The sequence below is a fragment of the Schistocerca americana genome, chromosome X (genome assembly GCF_021461395.2).
Source record: "Schistocerca americana isolate TAMUIC-IGC-003095 chromosome X, iqSchAmer2.1, whole genome shotgun sequence".
NCBI classification, from domain to species: domain Eukaryota; kingdom Metazoa; phylum Arthropoda; class Insecta; order Orthoptera; family Acrididae; genus Schistocerca; species Schistocerca americana.
The window spans coordinates 732,390,149-732,416,459 of record NC_060130.1 but is presented as its reverse complement, the minus strand read 5'-3'; the positions used below and the strand labels follow the sequence as shown (position 1 = coordinate 732,416,459).

The 26,311-nt window shown below is 35.9% G+C and overlaps 1 protein-coding gene across 1 annotated transcript in view; it reads right to left on the bottom strand.

Annotated features, from left to right (window-relative positions):
• Nucleotides 1–973: 973 nt before the first annotated feature.
• The window catches only part of LOC124556288 (stAR-related lipid transfer protein 13), a 667,281-nt gene continuing 641,943 nt past the window's right edge, over nt 974–26,311 (bottom strand). The window contains exons 18-20 of the mRNA XM_047130265.1: nt 24,272–24,553; nt 20,945–21,124; nt 974–1,324 (exon numbers count right to left, since the gene is read on the bottom strand). Coding sequence (XP_046986221.1) covers nt 1,210–1,324; nt 20,945–21,124; nt 24,272–24,553 — 577 coding nt within the window. The 3' untranslated portion in view covers nt 974–1,209. The remainder of the gene's footprint in view (nt 1,325–20,944; nt 21,125–24,271; nt 24,554–26,311) is intronic.

Genomic DNA, 26,311 nt, shown 5'->3' with positions numbered 1-26,311 from the left:
TATAAAATATTACATTTAGCATATAGTGTACAAAATAACATTTACTTCAGTTTTACGGAAGAATAATAATTATGACTGTTTATACAAAACTGTCATACTTACATAAAAGACTATGAAACACACATCGGTTTTTCTGACCTCCAGGCATTCTCTAGAAGGAAAAAAAAGCATAAAACAAAAAGTTTACTTCATTACATTGTTATTGTTATTGTTACTATTACTGATATTATTATTTATGTGTTCTTAATGTTATAATTATTTTGGTTATATCATCACTAACATTGTTGTAACACCGATGTTTCATCTAATGTCAACATGCATAATTATTCAGATACATACAGAAGTCCACAAACTTGCCTGTAAATAGTGAATCATTTCTTCTCCAAAGACTAATTTGACTCAAATATATCTTTACAACATGTAATACATATTGACACAATTGACATATACATATTGACACACATATATATATTGACAGAATTAATTTATTCTGGAGTATGTTATCCCATAAATGATCTACATGATATCCAGAGTATAACACAGATTTTATACTGTATTCTACTCACAAGGAAATTATTTATGTTGCCAAATAAATTTTCAAAAGCTCTAGTCACCCTCTTATAATATGGGCTTCTATGTCAACACCACTTAGCAGGCTTAATAAATTATATAATTTCCATACTTTCGTTCAACAACAAACTACAAAACAAGGAACAAGGTTGAGCACAAGCAGGTTTAAATCTGAATATTTCACAGTTTCTTCAACAGGAACTAATTCTGTTGATCCCATGAGCATGATGCACAATGTAACCCATATGAAAAATGGGTTTATGGAACAACTACAGTATTTCATTATTTCTTAGCCCAATAGCTCAGTCTGGAATGTGTCAAAACTAAATGCAAATGTATGCCACAACAGCTTCCTGTTGAAAATTCTATACCTGCATGCATCAAAGAAAAAAATAGTGGCTTTAGAAACAAGCACCACAATTATATCATAAACAATACTCTATATACTCATTTAGAAACCAATACTTCACATAATCATGAATAGTTCAAGAATTTCTTGAATTCTAAACACTTAGTACATTTAATTAGCCATTTTGGAAGGCTGATGGAATGTCAGCCCCATAATAATCTTCAGAACTCAGCATCCAAACTTCAAGAACTAAAAATACTGTTTTTCAGTGAACACCAATGTTTTACTTCTCAGACTTTACTTTCAGGCCCATCACTATTATGTTTGAATGAACACCTAATATGGGTTAGGTACATAGCGCAAATATGTCCATAGCTTTTATTGTACCAGTCTGGGGTACGTCCCCTGAAAAAGAAAAAAGGGTGTGTTAGTCATTTAACTGGAAAGTGTTAACATCAGGCAAATTTCATACAGTATTTGCAAGTCATTTTGTGCAGTTATCATACTGTGTTACTATTTTAATGAAGAAACTGAACACAATTAATGCAGCTTATATTCTGCTAATAGCTACTTCAATTCCTACCAAGAAATGACTTAGAACTCACTATCAGGTTTAAGAAAAATCATTAAATAATCACATATTAAATTGTTATACATAATATGTCATTGTTTAATCTAGAAGTAAAACTTTATCTGTGATTGGTGTATCAGTTTTCTTACATGAAGATAAAAGTGACTTGTGTGTTGGTATGATGTAATTTGTATTCATTTAGGCCAGAAATTCTAGCAGTATTAATTCTATGGACAGAAAATATTACTGTGATCTCAGTGTCTTTGTATACCATTTTATCAAATGTTGGAAATGCAAATACTGCTTACTACAGTTTTCAAACAGTGCAACAAGTGTACTCATAGTACAGTAATGGAAATTATTTATGGGTGGATTATAACTGAGTGAGCAATCACAGACACCCTCTGAATATTGAAAGCATTCAACAGAAGGAAAATTATATGTTAAACACCCCTCCCTCCCCCCCTCCCCCCGACACACACAAGCACCAACCCACCCACCTACCCACACCCACACATACACACAAGAACATACATGTAAGTTCCCCATTTCAATTGAAGCAAATGTTGGGGTGGTAACTTCAAGAATTTCATCCCCATTCGACTTGTCCAATATGAGTAAATATTTGCACTGGACCAGGATTCTAACACTGGTCCCTGGCTGTTGCAGGAGGTACAGTGCCAAGTGCAAATCTCACAAAATGATTCAAAGCTTCAACTCATTATCGGCTTCTCCTATTTTCCTTATTTGTGTTTAGTTAATCAAAGCTAAAGCTGAATGATTCCAAAGTTAAATTTGTAAATTTTCAGTTTTTCTTAAAAATTGTGTCAGTTATTGACTTTTCCAGTGACTCACTTAGTGGGTACATATTCTTTAAATGTTGGAATTACTGCAACAGTGTCTCTGAACTTGAAACACAATCCATTGTTTCCAAGCTGTAGTGCTTTCCAGCCCTTAAATTGACAATATTCATATGAAACACAGTTTTTGTAATAGTAGTAGTAGTAGTAGTAGTAGTAGTAGTTTTATTCATCCACAGCTCTCTTTGATTACAAGGATATTGGACAAGCCTTTTTATTACAATTTAAGAACAACAAAATTAAAAGTATCCACATATACAGAAATTTACATACTTACAGGTGTAATATGACATGAGTCAAACAAATACTCAGCTGTGACCATATAGTGGGAACCATTCCAGCATTTGACCGAAGTAATTTAGGGAAACCAGTGAAAACCTAAATCAGGATGATTGAAGGAAGACTGGGGCCTCCATCTTCCAAAATACAAGGCCACTCTGTTTAAAACAGTGCTACCTCATTTTGTTTACCCTAGTGTACAATAAAGTTTTACAAATACATTATTTAATAATATAATAAATAATGTAATTGATAATGTTTTCAACAGCTATTTCAGAGCATTATGTGGCATATGTTTTCTAAGTGGTAGTATGCCTGACCCATGCTCTGTTTTCAGTTTCAAATTAATTTTACTGTGTAGTTGATGGCAAGATGGTGTGAAGTTGACACTGTGAGTACATTAGCTCCCAGATGAACATAACACAAATGAGAAACTGCGTCATATCTCTAAAAGATCAGATGCATGTTTTATTGTTAGAAACTTGTGGAAAGAAGAATAGAGTGCCACAATATTTTGAATGTTACATCTTATGTGGAGCATGTACATCATTTCATGAATTGTGAAAGTTGGCATCAGGTGTTTAAATGTAAATTGAATGCAAAAGTTATGTTTTTATAAAAGCTATAATGAATGTGGGTCATGCAAAAAACTAAATTACAAGGAATGCAAAGGTGAAATGATTGCATTACTGTTAGAAGTGGCACATGCTTTAAAATATATATGTGACAAACTCAAGAAACAAAATAGACAAGATCATTATGTAACAAACAGTGAGGTGTTTGTAGATACTAGGACTTCTTCGAAAACAAAAGTAACACCCTTTGTAAAAATGCAACAAAACCACAGTAATGTCACTTTGGATACAGAAATATAAAACCACTATTGAAATGATGTGAGAAAATTTTTCTGGAAGTGTGACAGCAGTATGAATATATCAAATACAAATATTCAATTGCAAACAGATATGAAATTCTCAGTAACTCTGGTGAAGATATTACTTATATCAAAAAAAAAATTAAATGTTGTATGGCATTGGTGGCTGGGAAATGTCACAGAGTGGGTTCAGCTGCCAAGTGGCTAGTGTGTTCTTCCTACATGCATATTGGCCTCTTTCCTTGTGGATATGTGAGCGGTGTGTCATATGTGTACTTGTGGAATGCAGGTAAGTGGAATGGATGCATAGATACTGTAATGTTATATTTGTGTTGTATGATGGTATTGAGAGAAGGGGGAGGGTGAAACCCAGAGCTGGCACAGAGGTTCCCTTCTCAAATAGCATCAATGGGGCTGCCAAAGCAAATGTCCCCCATCCAATGACCAAATCACCCTCAACAGTGTTACATGTCCCCACTTCATGAGATACTGTGGAGAGGACTGGAATTTAATATAGGACATTTGTGCAAATACTGGTGATCAGGAACTTTAAAGAATCACATCCCCTCCCCTTGCCAGCCAAATACTGGCAGTGAAAATTTCATCCATCATCAGGATTCAAACTGCCACACCTCTAAGACATGTGCCATCAAACAGGCATGTGTTAGTGACCTTGGCTATGAAGGTTAGTATCGCTTATATAAATAATACTGAAGGTACCTGAAACATGTGCTGCAATAGCTATTCCCCAAAACAATAGTACTTCTAAACCTCAACATGAAGATATTCAAATCCCACATATTACCATTACTGTACTGCAAAGTAACAGTCGATGTGAAGCAGGTTCTAATTGCCTGAGATGGATTTTGATTCTTGCTAACAGTTATGGATGTGTGATCACTTCTCATGTGAACAAAAAGTCAACTATGAGGGCAACATCTTTCACCATGCTGGCAAAATCCCTAGTTAAAACAAGAAATTAGATTGAAAATCTGCTTCAGTAGTAAATGATGTAGTCTTTATTGTATGCATGATCTGTTTTTCATGTGCTCCTTGCTCCATCCTTCATGGGTTATTTTGCTGCCTAGCTAGCAAAATTCCTTAACTTCATCTACTTTGTGATAACTAAGTCTGATTTTAAGTTTCTCACTGCCTTCATTTCTGATACTTCTAATTATGTTCATCTTTCTTTGATTTACTCTCTATCAATATTCTGTACTCATGAGACTATTCATTCTATTCAGCAGATCCTATAATTCTCCTTCACTTTCACTTTGGGTACCAATGTCATAAGTGAATCTTACCACTGATATTCTTTTGCCTTGAACTTTAATCCCACTTCTGAACCTTTGTTTCCATTATTGCTTCTTTGCTGTATATATTGAACAGTAAGGGTGAAAACTACATGCCTCTCATACATCCTTTTTAATCCGAGCACTTTGTTCTTGGTCTTTAACTCATTGTTACCTGTTGGTTCTTGTACAAATAGTATATTACCCATCATTCCCTATAGCTTACTCCTGTTTCTCTCAGAATTTTGAACATCTTGCATCATTTTACATTGTTGAACACTTTTTCTGTCATGGCATATACTATGAACATGTCTTGAGTTTTCTTCAGTCTTGCTTCCATTATCAACCACAAGGTCAGAACTGCCCCTCCGGTGGCTTTACATTTTCTAGAGCCCAACTGATCGTCATCTAAGAGATTCTCAAATTTTCCCCCATTTTTCTGTATATTATTCTTGTCAGCAACTTGGATGTACAAGCTGTTAAGCTAATTGTGCGATAATTCTTGCTCTTTTAGGCTCTTGCAGTCTTCGGAATTGTGTAGATAATGTTTTAATGAAGTCTCGTAGCATATTGCCAGTCTCATACATTCTACACACCAATGTTAATAGTCGTTTTGTTGCCAATACTCCAAATGATTTTAGAAATTCTGATAGAATGTTATCTATCGCTTCTGTCTTATTTGATCTTAAGTCTTCTAAAGCTCTTTTAAATTCTGATTCTAACACTGGATCCTCTGTTTCTTCCCTAATAACTCCTGTTTCTTCTTCTATCAAGTCATCAGACAAGTTCTCCCCCTCATAGAGGCCTTCAATGTACTTTCTCTACCTATCCAGAGGAATTACAATTTCACTATTAATGTTACCATGCCCTGCTTTTAATTTCACTGAAGGCTGATTTGACTTTTTTATATGCTGAGTCAGTCCTTACGACAATCATTTCTTTTTTTATTTCTTCACATTTTTCATGCAGCCATTTCACATTAGTTTCCCTGCACTACCTGTTTATTTCCCCTCATAGAGGCCTTCAATGTACTTTCTCTACCTATCCAGAGGAATTACAATTTCACTATTAATGTTACAACGCCCTGCTTTTAATTTCACTGAAGGCTGATTTGACTTTTTTATATTCTGAGTCAGTCCTTATGACAATCATTTCTTTTTTTATTTCTTCACATTTTTCATGCAGACATTTCACATTAGTTTCCCTGCACTACCTGTTTATTTCACTCCTAAATGACTTGTATTCCTTTTTTCTCAATTTTCTTGAACATTTTTGTACTTCCTTGTACCTATGTTTTTCTTTCCTACTTCTGTGATTGCCTTTTTCTGGCTGAACTGGCATCTCATTATTGCAGTATCTATAGCATGAGAGAACTTCATCCATTTCTAATCATTTCTTAGTATTTCCATATCTCATTTCTTCAGCCTAATCTTCATCATTACTAAATTGTGATCTGAGTCTAAATATGCTCCTGAGTACGTCATACAACCAAATACCTGATTTCACAACTGTTGCCTAACTATGATGTAATCTAAGCGAAATCTTTCTGTATCTTTTGGCCTTTTCCAAGTATGCCTCCTCCTCTTGTGATCTTTGAGCAGAGTATTCATTATTACTAGGTGAAATTTATTGCAGAACTCAATTAGTCTTTCTTGTCTCTTATTTCTACTACCTAGCCTATATTCTCCCATGACACCTTCTTCTACTCCTTCACTTAGAACCACATTCCAATCCTCTATGGCTACTAGATTTTTATCTCACTTCACATACTGAATTACCTATTCAATATCCTCACATACTTTCTCTATCTCTTCATCTTCCATTTGCATCATTGGTATTTGTACCTGAACTATTGTTGTCTGTGTTGGTTTGCTGTCAATTCTGATGAGGACAACCCTTTTACTGAACTGTTCACAGCAACTGACTCTCTGACCTACCCTCCTATTCATAATAAATTCTACTCCTTTCATACATTTTCTACTGTTGTTGATATTACCCTGTACTCTCCTGAGTAGAAATCAGTTCCTGCTATGTTTGTGAAAGATTATTTACAATTTACAGACATAAAAAGTATGTAAGTTTGGTTGGGGACAAAGATTTTGAACTGTGTTTGACTATAGTCATTTTACTGGATTTCAATAAAATAGTTGAAACACTTTATAGATCTCAAAATGGAGACTGGAAAACATTTGCTCTAAGTTTTAAGAAGCTGATTAATAGTGTAAAGTGTAATAGAAAGTTTCAGACAGAAGAACTGACGTTTTTAATACAGTCAATAGCTCTGGAATCATGACAGCAGTTAACCCTTAACTAGAATTACTGCCGAAAGAAAAACTGAACTTGACAAAATTTTTATAATGCTGATTGATATTAACAATAAAAGTAGCATAATAAATCTGGGTTACAGTGATCATGAAGATTAGCTTACATGAATTAAGCTAAACACAAACAGACTAAAATTATCAAGCATAAGGAATTCTGTGATGACAACTTCAGAGCATTTAATATGGGAGGATATCTTCAGTAAAACTGAAATAAATAATATGTTTGATTGCTTCCAAAGTGTGCATTTGCATTATTCTGCAACAGAATTTCCTATGAAAAAATCTAGAATTAATATGGTTGAAAATAAATTTTGGATGATGATAGGCCTTAGAAATTCCAGCAGGAAAAAATTTATCTGCTCATTCATCAAACGCAATAATACTACTTCAGAATTTGGAAACCATGTGAAACAAATATATCAGATATTCAGCAAGATGATGAAAGAAGCCGAAAACTATTATAATGGCACTATGTTTCAGATCAAAAAATATTCATCTTCCAGTATCAAAAACAGATTCTCAGATTCAGGAGATACGGCTGATCAATTTAACAAGTATTTTGCTATAGCACATCAGTTAATGGAAATGCACTAAGCAAACAGATGTATGTGCTTTATAAAAAAATTAAATACTTCTCTTATATCTATGGTTCTTGAAGATGTTAAACTGACAGTGGTCAAGCTAATTATATCATTCAAAACCTAATATTTGTGTGGGCTGGATGATTCTTCAGATTATGCATTTATAAAGCCCCTGATATTAAAATGAAACCATTAATGTACATAGTTCACACATCCTACTCAATGTAATCAATTAATATCCAGTATCTGAACTGTTTATTTTTTTCTCTGGAACAACTAAAAGAGTTTTTATACTAGCCTTCAAAGCTACATTACAAATATTTCATTATTTTAACAAAATGAATGTGGTGTTAGCAAATCCAAGTCTACATCAGCAGCTAAGAATTAGTATTTAGAAACTTCTGTTAAATCATCAAGTAAGGGAAATGCCTTCTCTAAATGGTTGATTATTTTTGCAAGACATTCCACATGGCTCAATTCTGGGTCCAATTTTGTTTTTACTTTATATAAATGGTCTACCCCTGAACATAAATTCAAACTCAATTTTGTTGACTGATGATACTTCTGCCCTTGTTGAAAGCAATGACCCTGAACAAATTCCTTAAACTGCCACAAAACTATTAGACTGTTTAGAAAACTGGTTCCAACTAAATGGGCTAAAATTGAATATTTGGAAAACACATTTGCTGCAGTTTCAAATTAAAAACTCTAAGGTAAAATAATTCCACATTAGTTGTAGAAACCAAGAACTGAAAGAAGCAGACTGTGTTAATTTTTAGGCATGCATTTGGATCAAAATCTATCCTGGTCTCCACACATAAAGTATTTAGCAAGTAAATTAAACAGCCTGACATTTTAAATGAAGATTCTGTCATATTCAACTAGCATGGAGACAAGGAAAATAGTTTCCCACAGTTACTTTGAATCAGTTGTAAGGTATTGCATTATTTTTTGGGGAGGCAAAAACAAAATGACTAGAATTTTAAAATTACAAAAATCAATTGTTAGAAATATGTCTAATGCCAAACCGAAAGTATCCTGTTGACCACTGTTAAGAAATTTAAAAATATTAAGTGCTCCATGTTTGTTGATTTATGAACTGATTATTTTTGTATACAGTAATCCCAAGTTATTCATGGACAATAACTTTAAACATCAATACAGTACTATGAACAAGGAGAATTTCATGCTTCCCACTCATAGATCAAAGCTGTTTGCACAAACCCCAGAATACGTGGGCATGAAAATTTACAACATTATAAAAAAGAAACAAATCTTCAGCATGGAGATGGGGCAACTAAAGTAAAAACTATCACAATTGTTAGTACAGAAATGATATTATTCCTTAGAAGAATTTCTTAATGATAATATAACAATATGAGCAAGAAAACAAGTGGCTGAAATGTTTTGTTAATTAAGTTTAGAAGTTTTACATCTAATAAATGACTGTAATAATTATTCACTATTTTTACAGTAATACTATTGTTAGGCTACACACAGCCTCTGTAAATTAATAATTATTGTTTCTGTAATACACATAAATTATAATTGCAGTATTGACGAGTCCTCTGTACTTGTGATTTATCTCTGTATGATATGGGACAATAAAAATTCTGATTCTGATTCTGAAGCACTGGATGACAGAGAACATGTTTCTGGCATTTTTCTATATCTTTCAAAAGCATAACTGACACAGACATTTTTATCCACAATTCAGGCTAGAATGGTGTCACAGGTATCCAAAACCAATGAATAAGATTGTACCTAGAAGACAGGCAGATAATAGTTATAGTAATGCATTGTGCAATCAAAGAAAATGTCATTATAACATAAACACATTAATACAATAAATCACTAATTAAGTATGGTTTACCACAGGGCTCTGCTGTAGAATATGTGTTGTTCCTCCTTTTAATCAGTGATGTAAACAATTTTATTGAAGAAAAGAAAATTATTTGAAGATGATACCACCATTTCAATGGATGGCAGACAAATCGTCGATGGAAACAGTAGTAGCCACTGCAATCTGTTTGATTCACAGCTGGCTTTGACCAAATAAGGTAATAATAAATAGAGAAATAGCAGTGTTCAAATTACTTTCCACTCTTCCTCTTTTATAGATGAATTTGATATAATTTTTGGTGTTGACAATGCATTATTGAAAACTAAAGTTGTAGGAATATGCTGTAGAGTAATTTAATTGGACACTATATGACACTGTGACAGCTTATACTGTATCCTAAAGACTTTTCCACTGGGAGCTGAGTTTCTTTAGAAGATAAGTCCAAGATAAGTCCATACTGAAGTAATTTGTTTAAATCACTGTTGACTATTTGGCTTTTGTTTTAGCACATGAAGAATATAACAAGGACTTAAAACTTTGTTTCAAGAACTTATTATCATTTGGCTGTTTCCATACAGCCATCCATGACATTTACAAAGTACCTTTTTTAACAGATATTCTACAATACACATAGTGAATTGCCATTTACAAAGAAATTAGGGATGAATAAATGATTGACACATCACCACTATAAACTATGCAAAAGGTGTTTATACCACAACAATAATAAAGAAAGTAAACATAACATCATACAAAAATGTACACATCATATAACACATCTCAGTGTAGAACATCACTGTATTAGAAAAGTATTTCACCTATAATAGTTAAATTATTCCATGTCTTAAAACAGGCTCAAAATAAAAATTCATTTAAAAATAGACTTACTTCATTTCTGATGGAACATTGCTTTTACTAAGTAAAAAAATTCTTGAATTACAAACCACAGCATTTGTAAATTAAAATGCAAATTATTGTAAACTTGTATTACTTAATTTAATTTTGTTTACTATTTAATTTATTATTTTTATATTATAATTTGCAAATTGGAGTTTGCAGTCTCTCTCTCTCTCTCTCTCTCTCTCTCTCTCTCTCTCTCTCTCTCTCTCTCTCTCTCTCTCTTTCACTCTCTCACTCTCTATCTCTCTCACTCTCTCTCTCTCTCTCACTCTCTCTCTCTCTCACTCTATTCCTCTAATTTGACTTGTCCTATATCAAATGTACTATTGACATATATAATGAAGTAAAAGTGAGCAATAATTGATTATGACAATTTATTTTTGTCTACAGATGGTACAAATGTGTTGAGTCATATGAACATACCGAGCAGTTGAGAACTATCTGTGTCTATTTGTTAGCTTTGATTACATTTGGTCAACAACCTACACACAAAGATTGTCAGATAACTTTCACAGAACATATAAGAGTAATTTGATATCAGTTCACAAAAAAGAATTAATATTTATGAAACTGGAAAGATATATTTGCAACGTTGCCTCAAGTCTAATCATTAATTGGAGAAATTAATTTGGCGTGAAAAAACATTGCCTTCTGCAACATGGTGGGAGACAGTTATCATAGTTAGATCAACAAATTCCTGCTGGCAGGTGGGATAATATGAATTGTGTATTTGTGTAGAGCAAGGTTTCCCAAAACTGTGTTCTGTGCAGTGAATATGTTCTCTATGAAAAACTATCAATAGCAGTGGTTTTTCTGACATTTTGGCAATACTAATAATTTTTTAAAAATTTATTATGATTTCTGTGTTATTAGCTAGATTTAAAATTGAAGTAATCACTGAATAAAACAAGTTTTCTCATTTTTTAAAAATGTATTTTTCTTCAAACTAAATGTTGTTCCAAGTATCAGGATTCTCAAAGTGTTACATCAGAGGAAAAATTTGGGAACCCCTGTTGTAGATAATAGTGACAATGATCCAAATTATACTGAAGAGTTGCTCTATGCCAAGATAATTGATAACCATTCCGGAAACAGACAAGTTAGTGCTTCTGGTGAATTTTCAGGTATCACTGCATATCATTAAAATTCAACATTTGTTATGTGGTTGTTGATGATTTACTAAATATTTTATGTATTATGGAGAAGAGACTGGTATGTCTACAATTTTGTAGGCAGTCCTTTTGTAGGCAGAACAATAATGACATTATTGCAGAAAACATTTTGTTCTTTGAGGCACAGATCATAAAACTTAGGTCACCTCACCCCAGTCATAAAATCAGTTTAGTATCAGATGAGAAGAAAGTTCAAATGGCAGTACCACAAGCCAGTGTTCTAAGTTCCATATTGTTTTTCATCTATATTAATGACACAGACATCTCAGATAACGTAGCTACAGCCAGAATATTCACAGACGACAGCAGTGTGATAAAAAGTGCTCAAAAAGAATCCTTGTAAATAGCTAATGACAAAGTCCTATTGCATATTCACTCCTAGTTCAATGCTAAGAGGGTGATACTAGATGTAAGCAAAACAAATTACTTGAAATTTGGGAAAAGAAGTAAAATATACATCAAAGTCCAGTGATGTGTGTTCAAGTCTTAGAAAAAATAAAACCTATAAAATTACTGGAGATAATTAAGTTATGCAGACTACTGCCCAATCTCACTTCCAACAGCTTTACCCAAAATTTTTGGAAAAGTAATGTATTCAATAGAAGCTTTGCATACTTGTAAAAATGAAATACTAACAAAGTGTCAATCAGGTTTCAGAAAGGCTTTCCAACAGAAAATGCTATATGTGATTTCACTGATCAAATATTAAAGGCTCTGAATAACCGAATATCATTCACTGGGATATTCTGTGACCTCTCAAAGGCTTTTGACTGTGCGAATCATGAAATTCTTCTAGATAAACTTAAGTATTGTGGTATGAGTGGGAAACTGCACAAACAGTTTAATTCATATTCAACTGTAGAAGGTTGAAATTAATAGTACAGGTAGTCTGCAAAAACCTAACTGGGTAGGTATCAACAATGGTGTCCCACAGTGACATTTATTGTTCTTAATATATATTGATGAATTGCCACTCTGTATTCATGAATATGCAGAGCTAGTTCTTTTTTACTGATGATACAAATATAGCAATCATATACAACAAACAGGAATTAGTTGAGGATATTGCAAATAATGTTTCTCAAAAAGTTATTAAGCAGTTCTCTGCTGAGAAAATGCAGTATATACAGTTCTCTACAGTAAATTGCATAACACCATTGATAAATATAGTCTTTGAACAGAAGTCTGTTGCTAAGGTAGAATATTCAAAATTTCTGGGTGTGTGCATTGATGAGAAATTGAATGGGAAGAAACACATTGAAGATCTGCTGAAATGGTTAGGTTCAGCAACTTATGGTATTAGGGTTATGGCAAACTTTGGGGGTAAACATATAATTAAATTTGTCTAATATGCCTATTTTCATTCACTGCTTTCATATGGCATCATATTTTGGGGTAATTCATCATTAAGAGGAAAAGTATTCATTACACAAAAATGTCTAATCAGAATAATAACTGGAGCCCACCCAAGATCATCATACACACATTTATTTAAGAAACTCAGGATATTCACAATACCTTCACACTGCATATATTCACTTATGAAATTTGTTATTAATAACCCATCCCAGTTCAAAAATAATAGCAAAGTGCATAGCTACAATACTAGAAGGAAGGATGATCTTCACTATTCTGTTTTAAATGTGACTTTTGTGCAAAAAGGGGTACATTATGCTGCCGCAAAGGTCTTTGATCATTTACCAAATAGCATCAAAAGTCTGATGGATAGCCAACCAACATTTAAAAACAAATTAAAAGAATTTATTAATGACAACTTCTTCTACTCAACAGATGATTTTTCAGACATGAAGTAGTAACATAAAAAAAATTAAAAAATATACATATTGCGCAAAGGAAATTTTTGTTAAACCAACATGTTTCACATCATTATGAGTTGTCGTATCTATGATCTATGGAACATGCATTAATGTAATGTAATGTATGCAATGACACTTGCACAGAGACTCAACTCAGCCCAATTTGCTCCAGGAATTATCTCAAATTTTGCACCACATGAAGTGCACAAGATGTTATGCTGTGGCTATTTTGGGGTACCACCGCTTGTTGTTTAAAGTAAATCCGTATGGTAAGAAGAGGCCTAACCAGATATCAAGACACAGTCATTTGCACACATACTATGAGTTCCTGTTCAGAAATGTTAAAGTACTTATTGTACCTTGACTACACAATATACTAACTCAATACCCAATGTTGCCCAGGTATCTTCTAAGAGCTGCAGTTTCATCAAAGTAATCAGGAAAAATTTAAAGCACTCTCATAATCTGACTTTCCCCATTCTATTTCTTTCTCCCCTATTCCACCTACCCCTTCACACTGCACCTCACCCATCTGCCTCCTCACAACCCATCCCTCTTCCCTCTCCCTCCTGACTCCCTCTTCCTTTTGCACTCCTCTCAATCTTCTGCCTGGCTCTGACACCTACCCTTCCTCCCCACTCTCTCTGTCCATCTCCCGTCCCCCCTCAATCTGTCCAACGTCTCCTTCCCCTTTCCGTGTCCTTCTCCTCCTGCCACCTCTCCCCGTTCATCTCCTCCTCTCCTCTCTCTTTATCCATCTCCTCCTTCCTCCTCTCTCTTGTCCATCTCTTATATCACCTGGTTTTCACAACTATCCCCACCACAATGGGAGATATATGGTTCTTTCCAGACAATAAGTGGAATGTGTACTAAGTTTGGTTGAAATCAATACAGGGTTTAGGAGGCAATGTGAAAGATATGTACATATATGTGTAAATACATCCATTTTTGTAATCTACTACCATTTTACTCATGCATATGTGTGTCACACACGTTGCACAATCTCCTCCTCCCCCCTCTTTCTGTCAGTCTCCATCTTCCCCCCATCTATGTCCATCTCCACCTCCCCAATGTCTCTTGTCAACACCTCCTCCCTCCTCTTCTCTGTCAATCTCTACCGCTATACCTCTTACTATATCAGTGCACATCTCCTCCTCCCCTCTCTTACCTCTCTGTCCATTTCCTCCTTCTCCCCTCTCTCCGCCCATGTCCTCTTCTCCCTTCTCTCTGCCCATCTCTTATGCCACATCATTCTCACTCCTACCTTCATCCCCACCACAACTGGAGGTGGCTCCTACTCCCACAGCACATTTTTACTCTGTAATTAATTATGTTGGCAAATATCAGTTTTCAGGTTTAAAAATAACTGAAACAATTGTATCTTATAATTTTAAATTTTAAAAATATTTTCATATCTAATGAACAATAGTTGTCTGAAGTAAAATATTTACAGAATCATACTACATATAAAGTGCTTTTTCTTGTTAGGAACATAAGCATGCACACACTTGTGTTCTCATAAATTTGTATTCCATTACTTGTAAGAAAATAAATATTGTACTTTGCAGTTCTTAAGAAGCAAATGCCTTTTATATGTAGCATGATTCTGTAAACATTTACTTCAGACAAATGCTATTCATCAGACATGAAAAAGTTTTAGAAATTTCAAATGATGACAGATACAATTCTTTCAGTTATGTATAAACCCGCAAATTTCTATTTTCCAACGTAATTATTCACAGGGTAAAAACTTGCTGTGTGGGTAAAAGCCACATGCTGTTGGGGTGGAGATGAGGGTGAGAGTGAAAATGGTGTGGCATAAGTGATGGACAGAGAGAGGGGGAAGAAGGAAATGGACAGAGTGATAAGAGGAGGAGATGGTCAAAAAGAGGTGGGAGGGGGAGATGTACAGTGAGATAGAGGGGAGGAGGAAAAGGACAGAGAGAGGGGGAGAAGGAGATGGACATAGGGTATTAATTTGAATTATTCTGTGCTCATTAGTTATGTGTATACATGCACACATGTTTCATTTTTATACTTTCTGTTTTGTTATAAAATTTCCTTACATATTTGGACAACATCGATATAATATTTATTTTTTATGAGTGGTTAACTAACAAAAGAAGGCAAAGCAGAAAGGTGGAAGGAGTATATAGAGGGTCTATACAGGGGCGATGTTCTTGAGGACAATATTATGGAAATGGAAGAGGATGTAGATGAAGATGAAATGGGAGATACGATACTGCTTGAAGAGTTCAACAGAGCATTGAAAGACCTGAGTCAAAACAATGCCCCGGGAGTAGACAACATTCCATTAGAACTACTGATAGCCTTGGAGAGCCAGTCCTGACAAAACTCTACCATCTGGTGGGGAAGATGTATGAGACAGGCGAAATTCCCTCAGACTTTAAGAAGAATATAATAATTCCAATCCCAAAGAAAGCAGGTGTTGACAGATGTGAAAATTACCGAACTATCAGTTTAATAAGTCACAGCTGCAAAATACTAACACAAATTCTTGACAGACGAATGGAAAAACTGGTAGAAGCCGACCTCGGGGAAGATCAGTTTGGATTCCGTAGAAATATTGGAACACGTGAGGCAATACTGACCCTACGACTTATCTTAGAAGAAAGATTTAGGAAAGGCAAACCTATGTTTCTAGCATTTGTAGACTTAGAAAAAGCTTTTGACAATGTTGACTGGAATACTCTCTTTCAAATTATGAAGGTGGGAGGGGTAAAATACAGGGAGCCAAATGCTATTTACAATTTGTACAGAAACCAGATGGCAGTTATAAGAGTCGAGGGAAGCAATGGTTGGGAAGGGAGTGAGACAGGGTTGTAACCTCTCCCCGATGTTATTAAATCTGTATATTGAGCAAGCAGTAAAGGAAACAAAAGAAAAATTCGGAGTAGGTATTAAAATCCATGGAGAAGAAATAAAAACTTTGAGGTTTGCTGATGATATTGTAAATCTGTCAAAGACAGCAAAGGACTTGGAAGAGTAAAACAGAATGGACAGTGTCTTGAAAGGAGGATATATGATGAACATCAACAAAAGCAAAACGAGGATAATGGAATGTAGTCGAATTAAGTCGGGTGATGTTGAGGGAATCAGATTAGGAAATGAGACACTTAAAGTGGTAAAGGAGTTTTTCTATTTGGGGAGCAAAATAACTGATGATGGTCAAAGTAGAGAGGATATAAAAAGTAGACTGGCAACAGTAAGGAAAGTGTTTCTGAAGAGGAGAAATTTGTTAACATCAAGTATTGATTTAAGTGTCAGAAAGCCATTTCTGAAAGTATTTATACGGAGTTTAGGAGTTTAAAGGTATGGAAGTGAAACATGGACGATAAATAGTTTAGACAAGAAGAGAATAGAAGCTTTTGAAATGTGGTGCTACAGAAGAATGCTGAAGTTTAGATGGGTAGATTACATAACTAATGAGGAGGTATTGAATAGAATTGCGAAGAAGAGGAGTTTGTGGCACAACTTGACTAGAAGAAGGGATCGGTTGGTAGGACATGTTCTGAGGCATCAAGGGATCACCAATTTAGTACTGGAGGGCAGCATGGGGGGTAAAAGTCGTAGAGGGAGACCAAGAGATGAATACACTAAGCAGATTCAGAAGGATGTAGGTTGCAGTAAGTACTGGGAGATGAAGAGGCTTGCATAGGATAGAGTAGCATGGAGAGCTGCATCGAACCAGTCTCACAGAGAACCTAAAAACTGCAAGGTTCGCAGGAGAGCTTCTGTAAAGTTTGGAAGGTAGGAGACGAGGTACTGGCAGAAGTAAAGCTCTGAGTACCGGGCGTGAGTCGTGCTTCGGTAGCTCAGATGGTAGAGCACTTGCCCGCGAAAGGCAAAGGTCCCGAGTTCGAGTCTCGGTCGGGCACACAGTTTTAATCTACCAGGAAGTTTCATATCAGCGCACACTCTGCTGCAGAGTGAAAATCTCATTCTGGAAACATCCCCAAGGCTGTGGCTAAGCCATGTCTCCGCAATATCCTTTCTTTCAGGAGTGCCAGTTCTGCAAGGTTCGCAGGAGAGCTTCTGTAAAGTTTGGAAGGTAGGAGACGAGGTACTGGCAGAAGTAAAGCTGTGAGTACCGGGCGTGAGTCGTGCTTCAGTAGCTCAGATGGTAGAGCACTTGCCCGCGAAAGGCAAAGGTCCCGAGTTCGAGTCTCGGTCGGGCACACAGTTTTAATCTGCCAGGAAGTTGCATGTACAGTGTTTTATCTAAATTGTATTAACCCTGGTAACACCAATGTATTTTCCAAGGTGTGTGTGTGTGTGTGTGTGTGTGTGTGTGTGTGTGTGTGTGTGTGTGTGTGTGTGTGTGTTGGGGGAGGGGGGAGATACTTTATGCCTGCCACAAAAAAAGCTTTTTATTAATTTAGTTAACTGTTGTTAACTTTTATTAATAACATCCTTTTTAAAAAGGCTCCAGAACCTGCAAATATGTTTTAGCAAAATTTTGGCAATAGTAAAATGTTTTCCTTAATGTGTACAGCAAGGGGAGAGGTACTTCTGACCACTAAAAAAGATTTTAAAAAATACAAATTTTGTTAACTGTCACTGACTTATCAGTAAACTCTTCCGGGCTAAGTTGCCGTGGTCGATCTGTAGAACTTCTTCTCCCTGACGTTTCGTTCTCAACTGCGGAGAACATCTTCCGAGGTGAGTCGACGACTGGCTGCTAGGAGCTGGGGCCGCCGCTTATATAGAGATCGTAGGGGGCGCCACCACACGTCACATGGCGTCGATGTGCAGCTATCTCTGGCTATCGTCTGTTCTCTCGATTGCAGGCAATCGATTGTCACGTGATTGATGCAACGTCGACCGCCATATCTTATCCAATTTTAATCCTTCTTCTTTACGATTAAAATTGTATTGATGTTTGTGGATTTCAATTGCCTCTCTATACATACGTGTATAATAGTGCGACGTCCTCGCTAGCACGCTTGTTTCACCAAATTTTATGTCGTGATCTCCATCCTTAAAAACATGTTCCGCTACTGCCGATTTGTCGATATGTCCCAAGCGACAGTTTCTTTTGTGCTCCGTCAACCGTGTATTGATGCTTCTTTTGGTAGTTCCTATGTAAACCCTGCCGCAACTACACGGAATTTTATATACCCCTGGGGTGAGTAGGGGGTGACGAGCATCTTTTGTTGATCTTAGGCATTCACTAATTTTCTTAGTAGGCCTAAAAATGGTCTCTACCTGAAACTTGGCTAGTACTTTTCCAATGCGATCCGTGATATTATGGATGAACGGAAGAAATACTTTTCCAGCTGATGGTTGTTGCTGTCTCCCATTTTTAGGCATTTTTCTATTTGGGTGAAGTGCTCGATTAATCTCGTTTTTTGTATAACCATTTTTCGCAAAGGCCATTCGTAAATGATTTAGTTCTTCTTGTAAGTAGCCTGGTTCACAAATATTATTGGCCCTATCCACTAGTGTTTTTATGACCCCCCTCTTTTGCCTAGGGTGGTGGTTTGAGTTCTTATGGAGGTAGCGATCGGTATGTGTACCTTTCCTGTAGACCTTATGGCCTAAGGTCCCATCCGGGCGGATGGGACCTTAGGCCATAAGGTCTACAGGAAAGGTACACATACCGATTGCTACCTCCATAAGAACTCAAACCACCACCCTAGGCAAAAGAGGGGGGTCATAAAAACACTAGTGGATAGGGCCAATAATATTTGTGAACCAGGCTACTTACAAGAAGAACTAAATCATTTACGAATGGCCTTTGCGAAAAATGGTTATACAAAAAGCGAGATTAATTGAGCACTTCACCCAAATAGAAAAATGCCTAAAAATGGGAGACAGCAACAACCATCAGCTGGAAAAGTATTTCTTCCGTTCATCCATAATATCACGGATCGCATTGGAAAAGTACTAGCCAAGTTTCAGGTAGAGACCATTTTTAGGCCTACTAAGAAAATTAGTGAATGCCTAAGATCAACAAAAGATGCTCGTCACCCCCTAGCCACCCCAGGGGTATATAAAATTCCGTGTAGTTGCGGCAGGGTTTACATAGGAACTACCAAAAGAAGCATCAATACACGGTTGACGGAGCACAAAAGAAACTGTCGCTTGGGACATATCGACAAATCGGCAGTAGCGGAACATGTTTTTAAGGATGGAGATCACGACATAAAATTTGGTGAAACAAGCGTGCTAGCGAGGACGTCGCACTATTATACACGTATGTATAGAGAGGCAATTGAAATCCACAAACATCAATACAATTTTAATCGTAAAGAAGAAGGATTAAAATTGGATAAGATATGGCGGTCGACGTTGCATCAATCACGTGACAATCGATTGCCTGCAATCGAGAGAACAGACGATAGCCAGAGATAGCTGCACATCGACGCCATGTGACGTGTGGTGGCGCCCCCTACGATCTCTATATAAGCGGCGGCCCCAGCTCCTAGCAGCCAGTCGTCGACTCACCTCGGAAGATGTTCTCCGCAGTTGAGAACGAAACGTCAGGGAGAAGAAGTTCTACAGATCGACCACGGCAACTTAGCCCGGAAGAGTTTACTGATAAGGACGCCGGCCGTGAAAGCCTACATGGAATGTCACTGACTCTTTCAAAATGTAATTTTTAAAGGTATGCGGATGTGTATGAAGGGTCTCAAACCTGAGAATGTTAATATGACATTTGTTGCAAAAAGTCACATTCACTATGAAGACTTAAATTTTTGAGTTAAGTTTTACTGAAAATTTTAAAACAATTGCAGAATTTGGTATAAGAAATGATTAAACACAATAAATATGTTACCAAAATTTTAAAATATAAAATACATGAATAGGTTACATTATTTTCCAAAGGTTTTGAAGTTATTCTATGATACATGAATATAATACTTGCTTTGTCAGTAAAGAAAATTATTTTTGATTCTTTGGTACATGATGGATGATCATTTATGTATAACATGAACAAGAGTGGGCTCAGTATTGACGTCTATGGTATACTTACACTGATTATTCCATATTCTGAAGATGTTATGTTTCATTGAGATTTTCATACAATCATGGATTATTAAGAAGCACTTACTTAGTATCAACTCTGGAAAGATGAATTATGCAAGACTTTCCAGATCCACAAGGTTCAATTAACAAGAATTCTAATAGTATAATATCTGAGCTTTTTGATGAGAATGGTGTGAACTGCAGAGAATATACCAGCTGGCAATATTTTGTCATTCCGATTTTGTTTTTGCTGATTTGCAGATTGAAAAATGACATGTTCTGCAAAGACACCCTTTGAAATTCAAATTGAGACTGACTGCACAATTTATATCCTCAAAGAGTAATTGTCAACTTTAATTTAACTGTTCAACACTAACTACAAAACTGAATGTGAAACAAACACATCATTAAATAATAAATGCAACCTTATTACAGCGTTAACAAGCTAAATAAAATACATTTATATGAAAGGTTTCATTGAGATTTTCATAAAATCATGGATTATTAAGAAGCACTTACTTAGTATCAACTCTGGAAAGATGAATTATGCGAGACTTTCCAGATCCACAAGGTTCAATTAGGTACCTTGAAGCTAGAACAATGCCTCTGACTGCACCAGGCATTATAGGTGCTTCAGCATGCTCTACTGATGTTTCAACTATTATGCATGCTCCTTTAGCGAGATCTGTTCTCCAAGACCTAAAAGAAGAGTAATGGCAAATTTTTATAAAAACCTAATATGGCTATACAAAACACTAGACCAGATGAACTGTACACCTTCTTTCTTTAAGATGATTAAATTCTATTTAAAAGTGTGTCTGTAGATAACTTAGAATGTAAAGCAAAGAGACTGACTGATGCAGAAATAGTAATGTAATATTTGTTAACAATCAGGACATGAGCATTATAAATAAAAGTTACTGGTACAACAAAAGCTTTAGTTCATGAAGATCTATGTGAAAACATGATAGATTTCATAAAGAAGATTAACTGATTTGATATTTGCTTCGGTGATGTGGTTGAAATAGACTGTTTCTCGAATACATATAAACTCATTCTTTGCAAAGGGCTGTAATGTGTATCAGGGAGTATTTTACATTCTGAAATATTACTAGACCTGTCAATTCTCTTTTTGAAACCCTGCTAATAATTGCATCTTGGAATTTCACTACTACTGCTACTACTGTTGATGAAGACAGGTGCTACTGCTGCTACTAGCTGATTAGTAAATGTTTGAGTCAATTTGTCATGCTGGTGACAAAAATAAATAAATAAATAAATAAATGACCTAAAAATGAATTAGTGATTTTACTGAATATAATATGAATGATTGTGTGTAGCAAGCAGAACACTGTGTTTATTATATAATAATTGAATCCAGACGTAACAGTATCGCATGCTCTTATTCCACGAGATGTTGTGGACAAGCTTAAAATTTAACCCTCCCTTGCTGGCCAAACACTGATGATGAAAATTTCTGTCAGTAGCAGGATTCAAACTGGTTACATTCAAACTGAGTGTCACCATGCAAGTGTGCATTAACAACCTTTGCTATTGAGGAACATGGATCCAAATCTAAACTGTTGTCAACAATAACAAAACACAGTGTCACTATTTATGTGTTACTTATGGTAATGATAAGACTGTATGAAGTATTTGGGTTCAAGATGACATGTGAAACAATCACAGAGAACCTAAAAACTAACATGATCATAGTTTTGTAAAACAAACTACTCTCCCCACATTGTTGTGTTGAGGCATCCTGAAATGCACATAAGTGCCAATAACAAGAAAACATGCTCAATGTACAGATATAAAAAGGGTTACAAATATTGCCAGTGGAAAACAGTTTCTCACTGTAAATGTACAAGAAAAGTTAGAAGAAAACAAAAGAAGACATACTTGGTACAAACAGAGAATGGACCAGAAGAACTGCCCATCAAGTTTAAATAATTGAAGGTGAAAGAGAAAGTGGTGCTGATACATCAATGAAAAAGTGAGGATTATTAACAGACATTCCTCAGAGCAGTATGTTTAGTGGTCATCCATGTTGTATAAACGACTACGTCGAATATGAGAGTGTAGCAGTGCCAGACATATATTGACAATGAAAACACTGATGCAGCGACCTACAGATCAAATGCTACTACACTAGTGAGCACTAGCAGTTCTTCTCTTCTTATGGAAGTGGATAGAATACAAATAATGCACAGGATTAAAAAGGAAACACAATATAATTACCAGGCTTCTGCAACAATAGTGAAATTATATGAATTCTTCTTGGAGCTCCTAACCACCATGAATAGTATGAGACTATTAGAGGAATGTAATTGGAAGGTCTAACACATGCAACAACTGTTTATTATGAGACCATCAGACATTTAAAAAACCTCAGTATTGCTCAGAGCAGCATGTCAAGGTTCAGATACATACCTGTTGAACCTTGACTTTGTAAGCTATGCATGTATCATTTCTGTTCACCCTGAAGCCTTAGTACATAAATCTCCATTAATGCCATTAATGACTTTGTCAAACTGATGTATATTTTGATTTATACTCCTCTAGGTAAAATAAAAAGTCAAGGAAAATGGGAAAAAATAAGCTGCTTTTCTCCATGCATATATCTTCCTCTTCCCCATTATGATTGAGGTACACTTTTATTGCAACCATTAATCTTGTTTAAATAATCAAATGAAACACATTTAAATTTTAGGCAGTATGTTATTTTACTTGTGTTGTGATTTAATAATTGAAACTGGCCAGCAGCATAAATAAAATAACATATGGACTGAAGCAGAAAATTACTTCATTCAGTTATTATACTTCAGCTGTTGAACCTCATACCACCATACCTCTGTGGCAGAACAAGGTGCAAGACTTGCCCTGTCCATCCATTCCAGTCCTGTAACAGTCTTATCCTATACCCCATCAGAGGCAAGGCCACCTGTAAAAGCAATCATGTCACATACCAATCCTGCTGTAAATACTGTACAGACTTTTATGTTGACATGACTACCAACCATCTGTCCATCAGTATGAATGGAAATCACCAAACTTTTGCCAAGAACAAAGTTGACCAGAGCACAACATGCTCAGTTTCTGTCTGCTTCACAACCTGGTACATTTCGACCCTTCCCTCCACCACCAGCTTCTGTGAACTATGCAGATGGGAGTTATCCTTGCCACACATACCCCACTCTCATATTCATCCTGGCCTCAGTCTGGGGTAACCCACTGTCTCTGCACCCTCCACCCAATTGTTTTCGCATCCTCTGTCCTGTCAGTCCTTCCAGTTCACATCCCCATGTCACCTTCAGCATGTGTCACTCCCCACTGGCCCCTACAATCCTGCATTAACATGCCTAGCCCATATATCTGCCACCCGTCCCTCATTTCTAGCCAGCAAACTGACTGCCTTCCTCTAAGCCACAAGCCACCCAACCACAGTCCCTCTCCTTGCCTCCTGTGATCGCCTTTACTCCAAAAGTAGTTACATTCTACAAGAACTTTTCTACAACATTTTCAATGTGTATTCTACTTTACTGTTTAAACAGTGGCTTTCCACACATAAAATTTAGAACTGAAACTTTTTGACATTCACAGCAGATCTGTGTACTGAGGAACTGGATTTAGTTCAATTTTCAGTTGCTTGATAGTTTCACAGACATGTCATCCACTTCATTCTGACGAATTGTGAATTGTAATACTACACTTCAAATCAACAACAACATAAAGAAGAGCAGCAACAGGGTAGTCATAAAATGAAGTGACTACTATGTTAACCAAAAAAAGTCTCAGCAATCAGAAAATGATTGCAGGAGGCAATGACAATACAAATCAATTTACCTGAGCACACAATAATCTTTGGAAGGCAGCGGAGCCATGCTTGAGCACACATACTGGAATACTTCCCCACGAGTATCAGGTTTTGCAACAACCCTCCATTTTAGAAGAGAATGATCCCACATATGACGCTCACGAAGTACCCTTTGTAACAGCTCCTGTGGTGGTGCTTCAACTTCTGTGCTGACCCGCCACAGACGAAGTGGATGACCATCACCAACTTTTTTGTATGACATTTCCACTAAGGTATCAGCTGTGCATGGTACAAAGATCCAGCCTCTACTTCTGCAATAAAGTAACAAAAAGAAACATTTACTTTAATCAAAAAGTTCATTGTCTGTTTTCTGGTTGTGCTCTTGTTATACATTTGGGAAACATGACTAATGGTCGTTGCCTGATAATAAAACAAAAACGCTACAAATCAATGCCTGTGTTAATTTAGTGTGAGATCATATTTCATGACCTAAAGTTGAACTTTTGCATTTATATTTATTTTCAGAACAACATGCACAGATGTTTGGCCATACATACACAAAGGAATTTTAGCTTATAAAATTTCATGTAAACGATAGGTCTTTATTGAAGCCTGTCTTAAGAAAGTTATTGGAGAATATACTCAACAACAGTGCTGATGGATAATTAGCATGTCCTATTCCTACACTGACATGATTGAAATTTATACTATATGTGAATATTCACCTGGTGAAATCCAAAGCCTTGTATTCATTTTAATTGGCAATATACTGATACAGAAACAACCAGCAAGCATCAAGACAAGTAATGGAACTATCTTTATACTGTGGTACTGATATGTTATTACTTTTTATTTTTCACAATACAGGTTACATTATTGGTTATCATCAAGTCTACTTCAGCTTACTTCCACCTTCCTGAGGAGTAACCCTGGTTATACACATTATTTTAGAATACTTTTACTTATGATAAGGGCAGTTCTGAGCACTACTGAATCTTGTACTCCACAGTATTTACTAAATCTGGGTATTTTAGGCAGTGTTCTTTAAGTTATGTGGCATCAATTTCTTCTTTCACTTTATCTACCTGACTACCTTGATCCACAGCTTGTAGGATACCAGATGAGAAAACATGAGATAGGTTTCTCGTGATTGATGTCTGGAGGATTCAGGCTGGTTGGCATGGGAAGGACTGTTAAGATTCTAGTGATCAAGTGCTGAAGCATTTATTCCAGAGTATCAGAGTTTGAAGGACTCCTAAAAAGCACTGGGGTTCACATAATACTGGACACAGGAACCTGGATAAAACCTGAAATCAATGGCAGTGAGATTTTTGGGATAAAAGTAAATGTCAAAAAGATATGTTAGTGGAAAATAAAGGTGGAATATTTGTCACAATAGACATATCCACAAAGAAAGAAATTGGACCAACATGCAGAATTGTTTGGGCATACCTCAGTACTAATGGTTGATATAAAGGTATAGTTGAATCTTTCTATTGGCAACTAGAAGTGACCAAAAACTTTAGGGTAAACTTCAGCTCACTAATATGTATCACTGGAACAGATTTTAATCATCCAACAATCAACTGAGATAATTATAGCTTTTTTCATTATGTTCATGACAAGATATCCTGCAATACAGTTCTAAATGACTTCTCTGGAAACTGCCTAGAACAGATAATAGACAAGCCCACTCTTCATGAATCTATGTTGGATCTAGTCACAAGAAATGGGCATGACCATTTTGTTAATGTCCACATTGAAACTGGAATAGATGGCTATGAGGCAGTTGTAACAACAATGATTACTAAAGTATAGAGGGCATGATTTACACATTCATAAAACTAATTGAGAGACATAGCTAAACAAGAATTGGATACATATGAACATAGTAGAACAGTATGTGATGGGAGGGGCTATCTATGTTTCACAGTGTTTGTAAAGAAAGAAACAGAAGTCACTGCACAATATATATGTAAAACAAAGTATGGGACTCTAGAGAGAGAAATGGTACTGGAAACTTGTTTGGGTGTTAAGAGGGCAATGCATGAAGCTTGCAATGATTACCA